The 20,198-nt window shown below is 38.1% G+C and overlaps 1 protein-coding gene, 1 long non-coding RNA gene and 1 pseudogene across 2 annotated transcripts; 1 reads left to right on the top strand and 2 right to left on the bottom strand.

Moving 5' to 3' along the window:
• Window positions 1-7,684: 7,684 nt before the first annotated feature.
• Window positions 7,685-10,553, top strand: LOC133746370 (uncharacterized). Its single transcript, XR_009864096.1, has 4 exons — window positions 7,685-8,009; window positions 8,132-8,235; window positions 8,901-9,578; window positions 9,718-10,553. It is a non-coding gene; the product is annotated as an uncharacterized LOC133746370 (long non-coding RNA).
• Window positions 10,554-11,107: 554 nt separating this feature from the next.
• On the bottom strand, window positions 11,108-13,110 carry LOC133746366 (flavonoid 3'-monooxygenase CYP75B137-like). The gene is made up of 2 exons (XM_062174545.1): window positions 12,023-13,110; window positions 11,108-11,907 (listed from the first exon to the last, which is right to left on the bottom strand). The coding sequence occupies exons 1-2, from the start codon at window positions 12,974-12,976 to the stop codon at window positions 11,281-11,283; spliced, it is 1,581 nt and encodes a 526-aa protein (XP_062030529.1). The 5' UTR covers window positions 12,977-13,110; the 3' UTR covers window positions 11,108-11,280.
• A 2,517-nt stretch (window positions 13,111-15,627) lies between these two features.
• Window positions 15,628-20,198, bottom strand: part of LOC133746367 (flavonoid 3'-monooxygenase CYP75B137-like) — a 5,089-nt pseudogene continuing 518 nt past the window's right edge.

Below are 20,198 nucleotides of genomic sequence, written 5' to 3'. Positions count from 1 at the left end.
GAAAAATTTTCCATTTTGGGATATATAGGAAAAATCCGAAAAAAATATCAGAATTTCCGAAAAGGGAAACGTTTTCTCTCTCCTCTCTCCCAAGCCATTCCCGAGCAGCCGACTTCGACCGGCGATTTCTCTCTCGTCCGACCACCAATCAACGAGCCGTTTGTTCCTATCTCTTCGTCTCACTCCCATCTTGCACCCTATGAAGTTTCACTGTGTGGGTAGACCTGTGCACAACGCAGCAACTCCGGGAAGTTTGGAACCCGAACTGCAAATCGCCCAGATCGTAGATCACGTTTCCGGCCACCATAGCCGGTGATCCTTGGGGGCTTTTGGAGCCCAGAGGACGTAGATGCTTCTCCCAAGACGGCTTGCAACGATTCAAAGTGTGGAGGTCGAATTTTGAAGATTGGGAATCTAGGGTTCATCGGTTTTTAAAACTTACGAGGTAAATTCCGGCCAAATGGCTTTTATTTTGACTTTATGCTAGTTATGAATGTTGTAATTGGAGTTGAGATGAAGATCTTTTGTGTTGGAAGTTTTGTCAAATTTTGACTTTGGTTTGGTGGCGGTGCCGCCACTGTGGTGGTGGTTTCCGGCGGCTTCCGGCCACCTCTGGGGCAGGTTCTGCTCTTCATTGTGATCTGCTCGTCGATACGAGCATTTAGATATATAGTTTGTAATTTTTGGAAATTGTATGAGCATGTTATGAATTTTAGCGTTTTAGGTTCGATCGGTTTTCGATACGTGAGGATTCGTCCGTCCAATTGACTTGTAGTCTTGTTATATTGATCGTATAAGTATTCCGAAGGCCTCGGGTGGTCTCGGATGAAGTTTCGCCTCAATTGGCATTACTTTTGGAGATTTTAGTTCAACGGGGGTTTGAACTTTAATCGTTTTCGATCCGTATACTAAGTTGTGATGCATTTTACTTAGGTGATTGATGGAGTGTGTTCTGTACTTTATCTCGGCTGTAAGAGAAGATGCAGCTGGATTTAGAGGTGAGTAAATCTCACGTGGTTCATTTACGAACCGAGTTACATTATTGTTCAGTTTAATCATTAAATTGTGAAATCGTTTTCAGAAATAAATATTTGTTTTAAATTATACAAACTTGATCGTCTACGGTTCATAGGTAAGTAAAATGACGTTTATTATAAAAATGATTTTTCATTGGTTTTATATTTGTGAACTATAGTTAGTATTAGTGGTTATTCCTGCGTGAATGACTACGTATATATATATTTACGTGGAATATATATTGGTACAGTTGTGTAATGAGGTGGAGTTATCATGTTTTGTGATTTCGATGTGGCTATTGTTGTGATTTAATTTTCCAAGGAAATGAATGAGTTTTGGTTGTTTTGGAATGGAAACAATTTTATTTGGACGGTTCGTATTCGAGAGTTTTACTGGTTAAATTGTGTTGGTGGGTTGTGGTGTGAAAACAATATTTCGAAATTGATTTCTATATTGTTTTTGAAATGGGAGTTGAGCTTTGAAAACAATATTTGTGCAGTCAATTATATTGTTTTGAAATGTATTTGGAGTTGTGGTGTAGCATTTTGGGTCAAGTGGGACCTCTTTAAATGTTTTGGTCCTTGCACCAAGAGAATCTTTTGTGGAGATTTGTGTAACATTTTGAGTCTTGTGTGACTTTTAAAATGTTTTGGTCTTTGTACCGAGGGTCACAGTAGTGACCGAGGGTGGTTATCAGAACCATGCCCTTGGCCGGGGTATGGTTACGACTCAGTTAGAGCTCTAGTCTGTCCGCCATTGTATGCCATGGTGGGTAACAAGCAGGTTACTTGCAACTCATGAATACACGTTTTTTTAAAAGAGAGTTCGAGTGTATACTTTCTTTTAATAGTCCAAGGAGGGACATGGTTTCATATTTATTGGTTGAGTTTTGAAAGGAATCAAGGTGTGAGTTGTTTTCCTTGAGTTGAAAGATGAATTCTTGGTTTTGGCGGAAGTTGTTTGATTTCTTGATTTATTTTCCTTTTTCATTTCTATTGTTGATTTTTAAGTAATCTCCTGAACTAAACTATATGCAGTGATTACTATGAATTCTTTTGTTTGTTTTCATGTAATCTCCTGAACTAAGTTTCTATGCAGGGATTACTATGAATTTTTTTGTTTTTTTCATGTGATCTCCTGAACTAAACTATATGCAGGGATTACTATGAATTCTTTTGTTTGTTTTTATGTGATCTCCTGAACTAAGTTTCTATGCAGGAATTACTGATTTTGTTTAATTCTTATTGTGGGTACAGTTGTGGGTTGTGATCTGTAGTGATTGGAAAATGAGTTGGGATGGTACGGTTTTGGCAACCGCGTTATGTTGAGGGAAATGAGTATGATTTCCTGGTTGTGCCGTTGAGGCAAAGGAATGGTGATCTGATAGATTGTGAGGAAGTAAAATGTTTAAAATATTGGGAGTTATTTGTATAATTGGAGATTGTGGGAAATAAGATAAAATGAATTGAGAGGCAGAGCAAGTGGGTTTTTAGTTGGGTTGAAATTATTGAGCATGTTATTGATTAATTTGAACTTGACGTTTTTGTTGTGATAATTGCATATTGTTTTTGTTAAGCTAAGATGGTGAAAGCATGTATTTTGTGGAATTAAATATTGTTGCTTTAATTCATCTCACGAGTTGAGAAATTATAAGCATGCGTGACTTGAGTCACTTTATTTGAGTTTACTCATACGGGCTTAAAAAGCTTACCGGGTTTGTTGTTTGCAATCCCGGTGCACTATTCCATGGTGTAGCGGTTATTGTGCAGGTCAGTGTAATCATCGAAGCTGAGGTTTTGTTGCTGTCGTAGCTTGGACGTAGTAGGGTATCTTGGTTCTAGTCTTCCGCTGTGTTGTGAGTGTGGAGGGTGCGTTTACTTATTGAATTGTTATTCGGTTTAATTTGTAAACACTTGGTGATGTGATATTTGACTCTAGAGAACGAGTCGGTGTTGACATTCTGAGTTCAGTTTGTTTGTTGCTTAGTTTTAATGAAAAATTTTCTATGTGTTTTTCTTGTGCTTGTTAAGTTATCGCGTTTCGGATTTGAATTTAATTATTCAAAATTTGGGGCGTGACACCAGTCTTCGTGAGAGTTGCCATAATATTTTCATCTTGTCACTCTTAGCCGCCCGTTATGATGGCCGCACTCCTAAGTGTTCGATCAAATGTTTGAATGAATAAGTATCTACAATTCTACATATATAACACGTTTACTTACTTGGAATGAAAAATAATCATGAATCGGAGACAACTGGAATGGGAGAAGAAATGAATCGGTATTGATTTCGGAGGAGTTGATTCCTAAACCCATCTCCCCCCTTCGTAATCAAATTCCTGAGTATTCAGGAATCGATTCCTTATAAGGAGGTGGGACCTACACCCATTCCGATTCCTTTATGTGTTAGTAAACGCAGGAATACTTTTATCCGAAATCATTCTGATTCCTTTATGTGTTAGTAAACGCAGGAATACTTTTATCCGAAATCATTCTGATTCATTTATGTGTTAGTAAACGTAGGAATAGTTTTACTCCGTAATCATTCCCCCCCCCCCCCCCCCCCCATTCCAAGTAAGTAAACGTGCTCATATACTACAAGAGAGCGTCTGCTGACCACCCGGGGTGGAAATCCAATCGGAGTTTAACAGTCCGTGTCTTACACGCTCCGTTAATGTTAAGGTCATTAAAATTATAATTATTGCAATCACATGCACTGCACGTGCTGCCTAACTTAATCAAATTGGATGATGAAACCATAATTTACCTGTCCTTTTCCTCTTCTTCTCTTCTTCTTTAATCTCTGTTGTCTCTCTGTCTCCTCACCTTCTGAAACACCTCAAAACCATCACCCTCCCGAGTATTTTTTGTTTGGTCTCTTTCCTTTGTCTGCATAGAGATTATTTATGCCAATCAAATTTCTCTATTGATCGAGATTAATATGGATAGCTATGGTATTGATTTGGATTTGGGTTTATTAAGGTTTTAGAAGTTTTAATTGACAGGTGAGGTTTCCTCGATATGTCAAGAATATTTCAAATCTTTCTTTAGAGAATTTTGGTTGTAACTGGGATTTTGGGATCTTCAAATATTTAAGAGAGAGAGAGAGTGAGATAGATTCACAGTAGCTATGGACAACTGAAATATGTTTGTTACTTGTCTCATAGATGCAGAAACATGGACTCTGTAAATGCTAGATGGAAAAAGAAAAGGTAGAGAATATAATGAATCGGTTTCAGAAGAAAAATTGGAGGAGAATCGTCGGAATTTGTAGAAGAATCGCCGGACAAACTCGAAGCTTTCGAACTCTAAATTTCCTCCTCCAGTAGACAGTTGGACAACTGGTGTCGAGGTATTCTTCGTCCTATCAATGCGAGCCAATTTCCGTCGGTCCAACGCCAGGAAGCTGCCGAAGGGAGAAATTTCAGGTCGGGTCGGGTTCTTTAGGGTTCCTAGAAACGTAATGAGACCCGATGCTCTATGTTTGTTCTGATTCGATACTTATCCCCCATCTAACTGAATTTAAACGACTGTGATGAAGCAGAGGAGAGATGGACGACCCAGATCGCACTATTTTAAAATTCTTTTTCATTTAGTAATTTTTATGATTCTAAAACTTCCGAAAATCGTAATAAATAGCTCGAGTTTCGGAAAAAATTTCCAAGAATTTCCAGAGACTCGTGGTGATTAGGTGTATCAACCTATGTAAAATTTTTGAGACATTTATCTCCCTGTGATTCGGCTTCCCTTGAGAAAGCATAAGCGTATAATAGGTTGACTCATTTGATTAATATGAAAAAGAAGGCTGATCGGGCTAATTTTTACACATGGTACCTATTAATGTACATTACATACATAGATATCAAATCTATCAATTTTCAATTTTGATTATTTGGAACGTAAAAAATCCTTATTTGCTTACTAATATTGTCTAGCATGTTTATTGGTTGCAGGGAAAAGTATATCTTCCAAAACGAACAAGGTGGAGGAAATAAAATTCAGAAAATTCGACCATCAGATGTGATCAAGGTGCGAATATATGGCTATGGTAAAAAAATTACATGTTTCCGTCATTGTTTCGGCATCGATCCGCGTGGTCAACCCTAAACCCTATTAACCAGAAACTAAAATGCTCGTAACTACTCCCTCACAACTTATTTTCTTGATCCGTTAGCACTCACACTCTCGTGGGGACGAGGTGTATCATCTTATGTAAAAAATTCGGAACGTTTATCTCTCCATAATTCAGCTCTCCTTAGAGAAGCATAAGCCTATATTAGATTGACCCCTTTGATTTATAAGAAAATGAAGGTCAACAGGGTTAATTTTTTTACACGGTACCTATTAATACACTTTAAATTCATTGGTAATATCAAATCTATCGATTTTAATTATGGGTTTGCTGATCACTAGAAATATCTATGTGTGTACTAGTGTTGTATAACTTTTATGTTGCTCATACATTGACGCGGACTTTTCAAAAATAACAAGGAAGAGTAAATTGAATTTTTTCAAATCAACCGTTAGATGAGATGATTAAAATATTATATGTTTATTGTAAAAAAAATCAATCAATTTCATCATCTTTTGACTTCGATCCATAAGGTCAACCGATGACACCTTAATAACACTATATTTATTAATTACATTCCTCTAAGTGTAACTCCATCAAGACATAAGACTTTGGAAAAACCAACCGTTGGATGCAATGGTTGAATTATTTTAGGCTCATTTTTAAAATATTATCTATTTTCGACTTTGTTTCAACAACAATCTACGCGGTCAACCACAATATCTCATTAACCCTAAACACTAAAACACAATTTGCCAATCCATCATGAATACTATAAGAGCACTTTTCATCACCAATTCTCATATGGTACACCTCTATTACCCATGTACAACGACTGGAGAGATTTAACTTTGACGGTTAGTTTTTCTAAACACTTAAAATGTTAAATTATAAATAAAATTTAATCAAATCAACCTTAATTAGAAAATTTATTTATTTATTTAAAATTGTTTCTTTCCATTTTATTTTTATTTACTAATGTCGTCGAAATGAAAACAATATCTAACAAATTTTTAGTAACAAATTCAATTTATTATATTTTGTGAAAAGGAAAAAAGGACCCAAAAAAAAAAAAAGCAAAAGAAAATGGGGTGTCTCGAACCTGAGCTGCCCTTCCCTAATAGTCTAATATTATGTGCCTTCAGCTAGGGCTGGGCACGGGCTGGGTCCAACTATAATTTCACTGGGCCCGGACCCGGCCCGTTTTAACAAAAACAGGGACTGACTCGGAACCGGCCCGTTTCATTTCGGGTCGGGCTTGCGAGTTTTTGGGCGCAAAAACCTGTATTTGACCATTTGCTTATATATATATATATATATATATATATATATATATATATATATATATATATATATATATATAGCTGCAAATTTCAAGCTGTTGAAGATTTGAATCAAAACACAATATCAAGATACAAAGTTCAAGCTGCAAATTTGAATTCAAAGTGTCCAAATTCAAATACAAATTCAAATACTCATCAAGAACAATTGAAGGTACAATTCAAATTCAAAGTGTCCAAATTCAAATACAAATATCCAATGAAATATAAAGTCCTAATTCAGACGCAGCAATTTAGCAAGCCATTTTTCCAGTCTCCTATCCAGCAGCAATGCAGCCATCCATCAATTGGCTTCCACATTTTTCCCTACAATAGCCATCATAAATAGATTTAGATAACAAAGAACCATTCAAGCTGCAACTTTACCATTAATAGCACTACACAGAGAACCATTCAAGAGCCAAAACTTTACTCAACTAGGAGTACACACAGAAGCTACTTCAATACCAATATTCAAGATTATCAACAAGTAAATATACAAAAATACCAGAAACTGCAGATCTCTTAATATATAAACAAATACAAAAAACTGCAACTCAACATAATCAACTGGAGCTATTGATGATGAAACAATAGCCTTCCCATCAGTAGCCATGCTGCAATCACATAGTTCAAGCTACATTAAAATCCATTTCCAGAAACCACAACTCACAACCATTGAAGCATATTTGCAGTCACTAATCGACCTCATTTTCTCAGCAAACACTCAAAATACAAAAAGCAATGAACTGAACAAAATACAAAAAGCAATGAACTCAACAAAAACCCAAATCCCAGTTTAGCTACAAACCAAATAAGCACAAAAAGAGATCAAATTTATCAATAAACTGAGGAACCCATGAAGCTAAAACGAGTGGCAGACCTGAAGAACAACGATCTCCTATTCTCTGGCTTTAAGTTGGCGAATGAAGTGAAGAGAGAAAGAGAGAAGGACAAAGCAGTCCTGGGCGGTGTCTCGATCTGTGAGGGAGAGAGGAGGCGTCGTGTGAGACCCGGAAATTTCAAGTATCTCTTTTGAGTTTCGACGGATACGTTTTTGGTTGTTTCCTAATCTTCAACATATCTCTTATGACAATTCTTGCAAAATTATTATTTACAAAATTTGTTCAACTTCTATATTACTTTTAAATAATGATCTCTTTTCTACAATTTATATTCCTAACATATTTTCTCGATCCCATATCATTAACCTCTTTCTAGAGAACTCCATCGATACTAACCTTATTAAGCCCAATTCTCAAAAGAAAGAGAAACAAGCTTAACCTTTTTCTGCCAGAAAACAAAATCTCCCTTTCTTCTCCTCCTGAAGCTTCTCTTAGCCCTGTTTACGTCAGTCAATTTGCATGCCTTAATGCACCTAAATCGAGGCCTCTGATCGAAAAACGTTCTTCATCAAAGTTGTTCATCATCATCTCATCTATAACATATCCAAAAATCAGTGCGATCAGATCTGTAATGAAGTCTGTACATCGATCTGAGTAGAGGTAGCTCAGAAATCAGCAGATTTCGAGTTTCAGCTTTTCTTTATCCTCTTTCCTTATCAGGATTCCTCAAATTCCTTTGGAAATAATTCTATTATGAGGTAATATCATTGTTCAGTTTATATTTCCTTCTCTTCCTACCAATTTTAGAACTCAATATACTTTATTGAGTATCCTACTCAATGAGGTCCTCTTATTTTACCTTGCATGTTCAAATCGGAAGTGGCATTCCTTGATATATGACTGGGCTTGGCCAAATTCGTCTTGTCTCTCCATCTTTTCCTGTCGAATTTCATGAGGGAACTCAGCCATACGTTTGATTCAGTGGTGAGTGTCTTATTGTCTCTTAACTTTGTTCTCAATGTGGTTAATGATATGATTGGAATTGGTTTCTGGTTTTGTATCTATATTCATACAACATGCTCTCGTATGGCTTAGCTTGTATTTGAAATTTGGGTTTACTTGATCAAACTCCCTGAGTTTTATATTAACCTCTTACATAATCCTTTTTTTTTTGGATTGAATTCCTTGCATATCAAAGCCTATTCATGTGCATATCAATTTGAAAGAGACTCCATTTGCTCTCTCTGAACACATCAAAATTGATTGTGTTTTCATTATGTTTTTGTCTCTGGTTAAATGATTGGCAAGTATTGTGAATCCTTCACTTCAGCTCAGTGATGTTATTAAAGGCTAAATATCCAAAGCTTGTTATTTTCAGCCTCATTAACGAATCTGGAAACCAATTCAGTTTCGTTCAATTTCTGACCAGCTGAAATGGTCTGAGCATAACTCTTTCAATTTTCATCCTTTTTACTTGATTCTTTTTGGGATGTATTCATTACACCTTGAACTTTATTTCTGGAAATTTTTAGCTTGATTGGCCAATGTTTACTATGTCTAAACTATCAGACTGTCCAGTTCCAAAATAATCCAACTTTGTCATCTTTCACTTCCATATAGTTAGTGACACTTGCTTATTTCCGGATTAGGGCCTCCTATAACTCAAAGGAGATCAGTGGACGATGGCGTTGCATCAATTATTCACCCAACATTGCTTAGCTTTGGACTCCAGGTAGGGGGACTCGCCCTAGTTAGTGGTTTTCTGTATTGTTTTATAGTTTGAAAATTGGTTTTCTATGATTATTCTTATTTGAGATAATGAGGGTGACCTGAGAGTGAGAGGAGCATAGCGAATTCCTTGGGCTTCAATCCCCTAAACCTCCGGAGGGGCTGTATGGACGGTAGAGTGTCTGACATCCTTTGAGGTGTGGCACTGCTTCTAGGTGATACGGCGTAAGTGGACACTCTCGCTACGCCTTGCCGGTTTAAACGATAGTAATCGTGGTAAGGGTGTAGTTGGCTTTATGATCGGTCATCAGGTTTGTTAATCTGATATCCGAACATTTGAGTTTACAGAAAATGTTTTCAATGTGGATTTTATCTATATATGTAGTTTTTACTTACTCGCCGGCATCTATGTTTATATATTACAATTGCTTTCAAACCTAGCTAGGGTTGAGCCATATTGGGCCAGCGAGGACGATTGCTCATCCCTACAACAGTTGTGTGATTGCAGGTACTGTGCACGAAGACGGGACAGCTAGGATTGGCGATGGGTGTGGCATGCTTTCTCTCAATTCTGAATTTGTGAAATGAAATTTATTTTGGTATTCGACGTAACAAGTTTTTGCACCAAAAGTCTTCTCAATTTCACCTCATTCATGTTCACGCTTCTAGCTAGATTTTACCTTCCATCTCAAAGTAATTTTTTGTCAAATCTTATTCAAATGCCTTGCTTATCTTTAGGAGTGTGGCTGAACTATTTTTAGCTTATGCTCCTAATGGTTCGCGGCACTGTAACGTGACTGATTTGAGGAGGTGCAAATCGGGGCGTTACACGTCGTGCAAGTGAAGTGAAGAGAGAGAGAGAGAGGGACAGAGCTGGGCGCCGTCTCACTCGGTGCGTCGATCTATGAGGGAGAAAGAATGAGGCGTCGACCGCGTCGTGCAGGTGCAGTGAAGAGAGAAAGAGAAGGATCGGTGTCTCGATCCTGGGCGGCGTCTCGATCAGAGTCCGTTTGGTGTCTCGGCCTCATAGCTATGGCGGAGGAGAATGAGCTCAGTTTCGACTTTGGAGATGGAGGCGCCTCTTGTGCGTTCAGATCAGGTAGAAAACGAGCTCCTTCATTGTCGATTACTACACAGTTGTCCAACTGTTCACCCATCAAAATCCGCTCGAAATTTAACTCCGAAGTTCATATATTCTAAATCAAACACGATGTTCTGGCTTCACCCTCGACTTTTTGGCCGAGTCCTTGCACGGGTACTTCTTGATTCCGGCGACGGGGAGACGACTGATTGCGAGGGATATGGATTTGTTGCCAGAATCGGGTAGGATCTCGGCGGGGTTGGTGATGGTTTGCGCGGAGGAGAGATGTGAGATTTGATCTGTGCGAATTGCGAAACTCTTGTTGAAGTCTTTGAACTAGATTTTCATGGTAATAAACTTTGATCAATTGGAGGAGGACTGGAGGAGATGAGTTTGCCCCTGCCCCTCCCATCTGTTTCTACCTCTCAAGCTTGGTCCCACTTATTGTTTCACAAACTCACACTACGTTAACTCCAAACCCACACTAACAGAAAATGGACGGCCAAATTTGCTCCAGATCTACTCAGCCATAGATCAACGGCAAAGAGACCCAGTTGGATAACCACCCAAGGTGGATAGCAGAAGTTTCAATACTACAAACTACAAAGTAAACATGCTTATACACATGGACAAGTTTTTTGCCACCCCCACCAGATAAGTCGATCGGCAGTGTGTGGACATAGCTAGCCAACTACCAAACTATATTCGATCTGAAGCATCTACGGAGTCCCCTCTAGTCAGCTGATCAATCTTGTTACTTGTTGCAGAGTCTTTGAGTACATGTTTCGCTACTTAAAGCAAGGAGAGACTCGACCAAGGCTGCTCGGGCTATTTTTGGGCAGAGTAGACTGGTCATGAACAAATGAGGTTCTGCAAAAGCAACTAGTTGCTGACTAAAGAACCAAGGTTTCTGAAGGTATTATTAGATCAACATCACACTTTTTTCTTATGTTTTACATTAGTGACAGAACCTGTAATCAAGTAGCTTATCATCTGACTTGGTGTATTGTCTGAATAAGGTTTTATAAAAAATCACAACAAATATCACTCATGAAACCATAGAACCACAAAATGTTTATTTTCGAACTTTCTCCGTTTATTCTTACAATATATATCGAAGCACACAACAATTAAGGATTAGGGAACAGTTGGACCAGAAAAACCTATAGCTAATATAAGTGCTTGCTGCATGTTTAACATTGGCACCAAGGCAAATGTTTTTAAGCATAGAGCTCCAAATTGGATAACCTGGGTGTTGGTACAGCAATAAGTGGAGTGTTTTTCTTTGTCACAATCCCAAATTTGTCTGAAAGGTCAAGCTTTTCGTCATTAGGCAATTTCCACTCGAACGAATGCAAGAATGAAGCCAACGCATAGATCAGCATCCTTTCTGCTAAGGTAATCCCGGCACATACTCTCCTCCCAGAACCAAATGGAAGAAACTGAAATTTATTGCCCTGATAATCAAAGCTATTGCTTGGATTTAGGAACCTCTGGGGTCTAAATTCCAAGGGATCGTCCCAAACACTTGGATCTCTGTGTATGGCCCAAGCATTGAGAAACACAATGGAACCTTTTGGTATGTAATAGCCACCAATGGTGGTAGGTTGGCTTGAACGCCGGGGCACTAGAAGGGGCAGTGCAGGGTGCAAGCGAAATGTCTCCTTGATCACAGCATCTAGGTGATGTAATTTTGGCAAATGAAACTCTTCAACCAAGTTGTTCAAACCCACAATTTGTGTCAGTTCTTCTTGAACTCTTATCATTTCTTCTGGGTGCTGCATCAGCTCAGTAAGAACCCATTCCATTGTTGTTGCCGTAGTGTCAGTTCCACCCACCACGATATCCTGTTAATATATATTGTAATTCACTCAATAAGAATTAGAGTATGAAACTTAATACGACATATATTAATTACCACTCTTCCATACAAAGAATAAGCCAAAAGTTAGATTACTATACCATGAGCAAGGCCTTCAGTTGTTGCCCTGTAAAGGATGTTGAACCATCTTCATGATTATGATTGTTCTCCAAGAGGAACTGCAGAAAGTCCTTCCTCTCATGTTTTTGTTGTACTCCCCCATTTTTGGCTGAGGCCAGCTTCTTCATCCGTTCTTCTATGGCACAACTTAGAATCTTGTCAATTGCGGATTGAACTTTCTTTGCTTGCCTCTCAATTCCTTGTATGTCAAACCTTGCAAGCACAGGAAAATAGTCCGAAATGTTTGGTTTCGCAAATAGATCTACAATTTCTGCCACCAATTTCCTATAGTCTTCACTAAAATCAGTCCCTTGTAGAGTTGCACCCCATAGCATACGCAAAGTTGCGTTGATTACTGTGGAGAATGCAAACTCGCCCAAATCAGTTTGGGTTCCAATTTTGTCATGATAAATATGACTGATCGACCTGTGCACCTCCTCTTTTCTCAGAGCATAGCCATCATCAAGATTGATTTTGCTTAGCATCTGACTCACAAACACCTTGCGCAGCTTCCTCCAATCTGAACCATACGATCCAAATGCAATGTCGGATGCTCCATATGACCCCACTAGAGCAGCAATTGTAGGGTCACGGTTGGAAAATGTTGTGTCATGGTCACGAACCACTTGTTTCACAAGCTTAGGTGAGCTCACCACAATGCACAACTTGGTACCAAGTTGGAGTTTGTAAATTGGGCCATAAACCCTTGCCATGTCTGTGAATTCTAGGTGGAGGTTTGTACCAAGAAATGGAAGATATCCGAGTAGCGGCAGACCACGAGGGCCTGGTGGCAATGGAGGTGTAGGGTTCCTATTCGGTTTCTTCCAAATCCATAAGAACCAGAGCAGAGTAAACACCATGAACAAGAGTGTGGAAATTGCTGGAAGGTTTTCCCCTTTGTCATGATTGCTAGTAACCCACAGTGATGACCCCATTGCTAAGCAAACTGAAAACACAGACTGTTTGCATTCAGCAGGTTAGCCTGGTTCTAAATGCAAGATAAGCTTTTCTCATTTTCTGGTCTGAAATGAGATTACAGATAAGGTGTGAATGGCCATTCCTGGTTTGTGGGGGATAGTTGAAAATGATACTCTACCTAATTACTGTTTACTGCATAAACCATCACAAAACAAAAGGCCAAGATATTTGTAGCACGTACAAGACCAGATTCAGTGATTGAGATTAGGTATGGATTAATATCTAGTGAAAATATATAACAGTTTAGTCATCGTCCAAACTTTGTCATTATTAGCTAGATTCGCTACATATAAGAGTGGTTAGAGGGGATCAAAATCCATATATAATAATTGGCTTATCTATTTTAAAAACTCCAGCGCTCAATAACGGATTTTAATTGGTATCATCCTGCACTAGTGTAAAGTCCATAAACTAATGTGAAGATCTAATTCTGAGCTTAATTTGGATAAGTTTTTTAGTGTTTACGTACGGGTGTGCTAGAATACTTTGTCTTAGCCTCACGCACTCATTCCATCCATGAACACATTTGTCTGCGTCTTAACCTCTTTGTGCATTCCTCCGTCCATAAACACTTCCTTGTGCTTGATCTTATATCATTTTTGCAAACATCTTGACTCAACACCCTTAAAAAAGAGACAAACATGTGTAAATGTTAAGCAATTTGATACATGAATAGAAATTTGAATGAGGATGATCAGCGCTTCCTCTGGAGGATCATCACTCGATCTGTCTTACGGGAAATAAGTAATTTCCTTTCTATTGTTGAGGATATTCAACATGAGTGCTTTTTTTTTCTTTTTTTTTCAATGTACATGTGCGTGGGAGTAGCAATTTCACTCCAAAAATAGAATCGATGCCCAAAATAGAAGCTTACATATAAGGTGTACTGTTCGTTATCCATGCACATTTTTTTTTTTTGTCAGATATCCATTTACTTCTATGATCACCTGCACTGCAATTGGCAAGCCATGGCAGAGATCAGCTAGGAAAGCAAAAACTGGAAACCTGAAAACTATACCCAAGACATATCACTACGTTTCTACTCCATTAAGCCAATTGGGCCTTCTCTTTAGAAGTAGAAGGGGTTCATTTAGCACAATGCCCACAACCAAAAAGACTAGGCCCATACCCATCCCATACTTACATAAAAATGTGTGCATAACAGTATAATGCAATACATAAAAAAAGATAATTTTGTCTGCACACCTAATGAATCTGATAATTGTGAGAGTTTGTAGGCGGTTTTTTATTTTTTATTTTAAATTTATCCTTTCTTTTTTTTTTTTTTCAATGAAGATTATTAAGATTAAAAGAAAAGAAAGGAACAAAGGGAGGAGGGGACATAAAACCAAACCTCCTCCAAAGAAAACAGCCTAAAGCCAAAAACTCCTCCAAAGAAAACCAAAGGAAGAGAAAACAAATGCTAAGTACAAGAAAAAGCGTAACTAACGAACACGAAAATTAGGCAACCCCAAGGAGTCTTTCCGACAATGAGAACGAATAAGATCTGGGGCTATGTCCCACCAGGTTAAACCCGTAGAAGAAAGACCCATGTTAGCAAGAGCATCTGCAGCTTGGTTTCCCTCACGATAGATGTGTGAACAGCGAAATTGCATCTGAGAGATACGATGCAAACAATTATGCCACTCAATTCTTAGCTGCCAAGGTACCAAGTGAGGAGAATGAAGGTATGAAAGGATAAGAGCCGAGTCCACTTCTAACCAAATAAATTTCCAGTCCCGGACCCGAGCTAGCTCAATAGCCTTGATGACAGCCATAATCTCCGCTGCCACAGAACTTGGAATAAGAAGATTAGAGCAAAAAGCACCCATAATACCACCTCTGAAATCTCTAAAGATGCCACCATAGCCCGCATGCCCAGAAGAGCTACGCCAAGCACCATCAGTATTAATCTTTACCCAACCAAGAAGTGGAGGATGCCAATTAACCTCGACAATACGTGGAGTCCTACGGGGCTTGCATGGGACAGGGAACTGCTTCAAAATAGTAATATCTCGAACAGAATTGTACATGCAACCAGAACCAATTCTATTGGATGAGCTAACTTGCCCTTTAATTAATCTCCAGGCATTACTCTTGTTGGCCTGCACACCATCAAACTTAGCCCGGTTTCGAAAATGCCAAATGCACCATAACAAAGCCACAAAAGCGGTGAGCCATAGCTCACGTAGTTGAGGACTGCGACTATGATCCAAGCCCCGTTGTAGCCTCTCCATAAGGGAACCCTGAACCATGCCGAGCTCAAACACATGCACTAAGCGTTGCCATAATGATGATGCAAAAGAGCAAGAGAGGAAAATATGCTCCAGAGACTCCACTTGAATGTGACAGAGATAACACCGAGGTGCTAGAGAGACCCCTCTCTTTTGAAGGAAGTCATCCGATAATATTTTAAATTTATCCTTTCTTATCTTTGATGAGGTTCTAATACATAACCTCTTAAATAGGAAGCCATTGTTTTACCACCCAAACCAAACACACGCATTCAAAATATGGGCAGTTGAAGTTTTACAAAACCATTTCTCTAAAATATAGTATAGATTAACGTTTTTCACTTGAAAGAAAAAGCATCAGCAAATCAAATAACTCACATCAAGCAACACATATACATACATTTTATTTCTTTGCACAATAAACTGAAACTTCCAAGATCTTGTCTGTTCTGTCATGCAGATTGACTGGTATATACATAGTGAAAGAGAACATGCTTCACTTTCATTTCATATATGCGCTCAAAAGTTATGATATTTGCCCATGTATTAAACAAATCAATTACTTCAAGAACTTCATACGGATAATGTACGATATGGTAGCCTGGATGTTCCGATGCCATCGAGATAACCTAAGTATAGAGCTCGAATCTCGATAACCTGGGTGTTGGAATGGCAAACAATGGAGTCATCTTCTTCACCACAAGCCCAAATTTTTCTGAAAGGTCAAGCTTCGTGTCATTGGGCAATCGCCACTCAAACGAATGCAAGAATGAAGCCAATTCAAAGGTTAACATCCTCTCGGCCAAGGGAAGTCCAGCACATATTCTTCTCCCAGAGCCAAATGGAACATACTGAAACTTATTGCCCATGTAATCGAACTTATTGCTAGGATCCAGGAACCTCTGGGGTCTAAACTCCAAGGGGTTGTCCCAAAGGCTCGGGTCCCTATGTATGGCCCAAGCATTCAGGAAGACAGTGGTACCTTTCGGTATGGTATAGCCACCAATGGTGGCAGATTCGCTTGGACAGCGGGGCACTAGAAGGGGCAGTGCAGGGTGCAATCGAAATGTCTCCTTGACCACAGCATCCAAGTGATGTAATTTCGGCAAATGAAACTCTTCAACCAAATTGTTCAGCCCCACAACTTCTGTAAGTTCTTCTTGAACTTTTTTCATTTCTTCTGGATGCTGCATCAGCTCAGCCATTACCCATTCCACCATTGCCGTCGCGGTCTCGGTTCCGCCTACCACAATGTCCTGTCAATAAGAGGGCACATATACTTTTAATGTGAAGGGAAAATTGAAAATACAGTTGGTCCTGAGAGGCTAGTATATTAAAATCTGTTAAAACTAAAGATGATAATGAATATTGTACCGTGAGTACTGCCTTCAGTTGTTGCATTGTAATCGATATTGCACTATCTTCATGATTATGATATTCCAAGAGGAATTGCAGAAAGTCTTTCCTTTCACCTTTGGCCAAGGTATAATGCATTCGTTGTTGTATGGCAGTATCAAGAATCTTGTCGGTCACCGAAATGAGCTTTTTTGCTTCCCTCTCGATTCCTTGTACATCAAAGATGGAAAGTGCAGGGAAAAAGTCCGAAATATTTGGTTTCCCAAGTAGCTCCATCGTTCCAGTCACTGCTTTTCGAAACTCAGCTCCAGCCTCAGCTGCCTTTTCTCCTTTTAATATCGTTCCACCCCATAACATGCGCATGACGTTATTGGTTGCAGTCGAAAATGCCAACTTTCCCAAATCTATTGGAGTGCCAATTCTGTCATAAATATGACCAATTGACTTGTGAACCTCTTCTCTTCTCAGAGCATAGCTATCATCAAGGTTGGTTTTGCTTAGCATATATATTACTCACAAACACCTTGCGCAGCCGCCTCCAATCTGGACCGTAGGGTGCAAATGCGATGTCCCTTGCTCCATATGAGCCAACTAGTGCAGCTGTGGTAGGAACATGGTTAGCAAACACAGTGTCATGGTCACGAACCATTTCTTTCAGAAGTGTTGGGGAACTGATCACAACACATAATTTGCTTCCGAGGCGGAGTTTGTAAATAGGGCCATAAACCCTCGCCAACTCGGTGAATTCACGGTGAAGGTTGGTGCCTAAGAAGGGAAGGTATCCAAGTAGTGGCAAACCTATAGGGCCTGGTGGCAATGGAGGTATTGGGTTCTTTGAGCACTTTTTCCTAGACCACAGGAACCAGAAAATAGCTAACATCATAACTAGAAGGGCAAGAAATATTGCTCTGAGATTTTCATCTTTATCATTGCTAGCATCCCCCCATGATGACCACATTGCTCACAACACTGTACTGAGAACTTGAGGCTTTATGTGGATGAAAGATAAGGTGCAGAAGTGAAGTACCTGCATGATAACCAGTCACCATGCTTTTATATATATGAAAAAGTTATTCTTACCTCTAACAGATGCAGTGGACAAAGATCTAGATAACATCTTTTCATCTTTTTTTTTTTTTGGCGATAATATCTTTTCATCTTTTTGGTCCTTCAAATTGAGCTTTATCTCTCTTAGACAATTTCATCTTTTCTGACAATTTAATCTTAATTCTGCATGTGACGTGGCTAAAGAGGTAATTGTAGCAGAGAGTAAATTAGCTAAAGAGGTAAAATATATATATATATAAAATACAATACAATACAATACAATACAATAACAGAACTGGCTAAATAAGTAAGACGCATTGACACAATGATGAAAAGTGCATGATTTAACACCAAATTGACCGAAAGACCGAAACTGGTTGATCATTTATTGGATGCAGTAAGAAATTTGGCATACATCTTTTCGTGGGTTTAACCTCTTTATCATTGTTTTTCACTTCTATTAGCCAATTTGGTCCCTAATATAGAAGTTCTTCCTAAACTGTGCACTTGAGGGTAAAATTCAATCACGATATTGGCTAAAGACACAATGCCGGAAAAAGTACATGATTTAACACCAAATTGACGAAAAACCACACTGATTAATAGATCGAGATGAACGCAAGGACGGAATCAGAATTGAAAAATCAGGTGGGCTGCACTTTCAAGTTAATTTTGAGTAAAAAATGCTACTGAAATTTATAGGGGTGGGCACGGTGTGGTTTGGCTTGGTTTGAGGCCCAAATTGCAACCAAATTGCTTCTTTTAGTTGGGCTTTATTTCAAACATCTGCAATCGCATTTCAAAAGGCTGGGCCGATTATTTCGGTTACACCATTTTGCAGTCCTGTGCGGGCCGGTTTCAGCGTGGACCGATTTATTTATTTCAACTAGCAAAAAGACCACACAAATTTTCAACAATACCCATTTTTTACCTAACAATTTCAACAAGACATAAACAATTTTCAATGCATTCAGAGTCCACACAAATCTGCAAATGTTACCTAAATATCAAGCAACTAGCAGAGAGACCAAATTTGAACACTTAACAAACCCACATAAATATCAATTATCAAAGCAAACATAACAACTTGCAAACTGCTAACCTGAACAAAGTCTCAAACATTGCAATTATATATTACAGATAGTTCCATCAATGATCAAAGTCTCAAACATTAAAATTTGAATGTTTATGGCGAACAGAACCAACAACAAGTACTAATTCAGTCCATCAAACATTAAAAAATAAATATATAAAAAATAAATTAAAATAAATTCAGTGCGGGTTGGTTTTAATTGGGCGGTTTATGACCCAGAACCGCAACCAGACTACTTTTATGTGGTTCGGTGTGGTGCGGGCATAAAACGACATTGTTTTATTTCGGTGCGGTTAGCGCACCTCTTTTTTCAGTACAAACTGTCCACCCTTAAAAATTTAAGCAAAAGTTCTTTATTTAGAATCATTTTCTTAATTAATGACTAAGTCGGGCAAAGGTTAGAACCAGAAAGTGGGGATGAGAGGCTAAGATAGGAGAATTGGAGGAAATTTTTGGCTTTATTTATATGAAATCTGTACTCAAAGTACTTTTTCACATAAATGAGGTGGGTTGCAGGTTTACCTAGCCTCCCTCAAAGTTTCGTACTTGGTTATGGCAAAAATTTTCAACATATTAGACACTGTCAAGCTAGTATGTCATTTTTTCACACTGATCATAATTATGTAGCATGTCGTACTTCCTAGTTAGTCGTTTTTCAAACATCTTTTTTTTTATTTGAGAGGATTGATTTGTCCTCTCTCATTCATAAAAAAAAAACTAATTATTCAAAACTGTTAAAAAAAAAACTATTCAAAAAGTTTAAACTCATTTTAATTAAATTAATGAAAAAGAAATCAAAGTTTTACTTTAATTCAAGCATTTTGACCTCATACCTCTTTAACGGTGCGTTTGGATGAGAAAATTATAAAATCCGTAGGAATTTATAAATGATGGAATCTTTAATTCCATCAATCTAAAATTCCATTAATTGCAATTTCTATTGTTTGGTTGCATCTATTTAGGATTTGAAATGTGTAATAAATTAAGAAAGTTTAAAACAAATAAAAAGATAAAATAGAAAAAAGTCTTGTTTTGGAAATAAAAATTGAATACTGCAAAGGAATTCGTAAAAGACACCTATTTTGATGGAAATTGAAGTGAGGAATTTAAATAATGAATTCCTTCGTTTTTTTCCACAGAGAAATTTAAAATTTCCAATCTGATAATGCCAAACGAGGGAATTGACTTTTAGGAATTATGAAATCCTCACTTTCAATTAAATTCCATCATTTTTTCCCTCATCCAAACACACTCTAAACGATCAACTGTGAGCCCGTATTATGTCATGACCTTTTTTACCTGAAAACTAAATTGGTCCTCAACCATTAATTTTAAATGTCAGCAGAAAACAACAATCCAAAATCACATCATATAATTATGATTAAGTATTAACCGTAACTATATATTATATATGAGTTCTTGTTTCTTCTTTTCAAGTGCATAATTATT

The sequence above is a fragment of the Rosa rugosa genome, chromosome 4, assembly GCF_958449725.1.
Source record: "Rosa rugosa chromosome 4, drRosRugo1.1, whole genome shotgun sequence".
NCBI lineage: Eukaryota > Viridiplantae > Streptophyta > Magnoliopsida > Rosales > Rosaceae > Rosa > Rosa rugosa.
This window is presented reverse-complemented; position numbering and strand designations above follow the sequence as displayed.

Coding starts and splice junctions, on each gene's coding strand:
- LOC133746366 (XM_062174545.1), bottom strand. CDS start 12,976: ATGGGGTCATCACTGTGGGTTACTAGCAATCATGACAAAGGGGAAAAC. Junction 11,908..12,022: donor AACTGAAGGCCTTGCTCATG/GTATAGTAATCT, acceptor ATATATTAACAG/GATATCGTGGTGGGTGGAAC.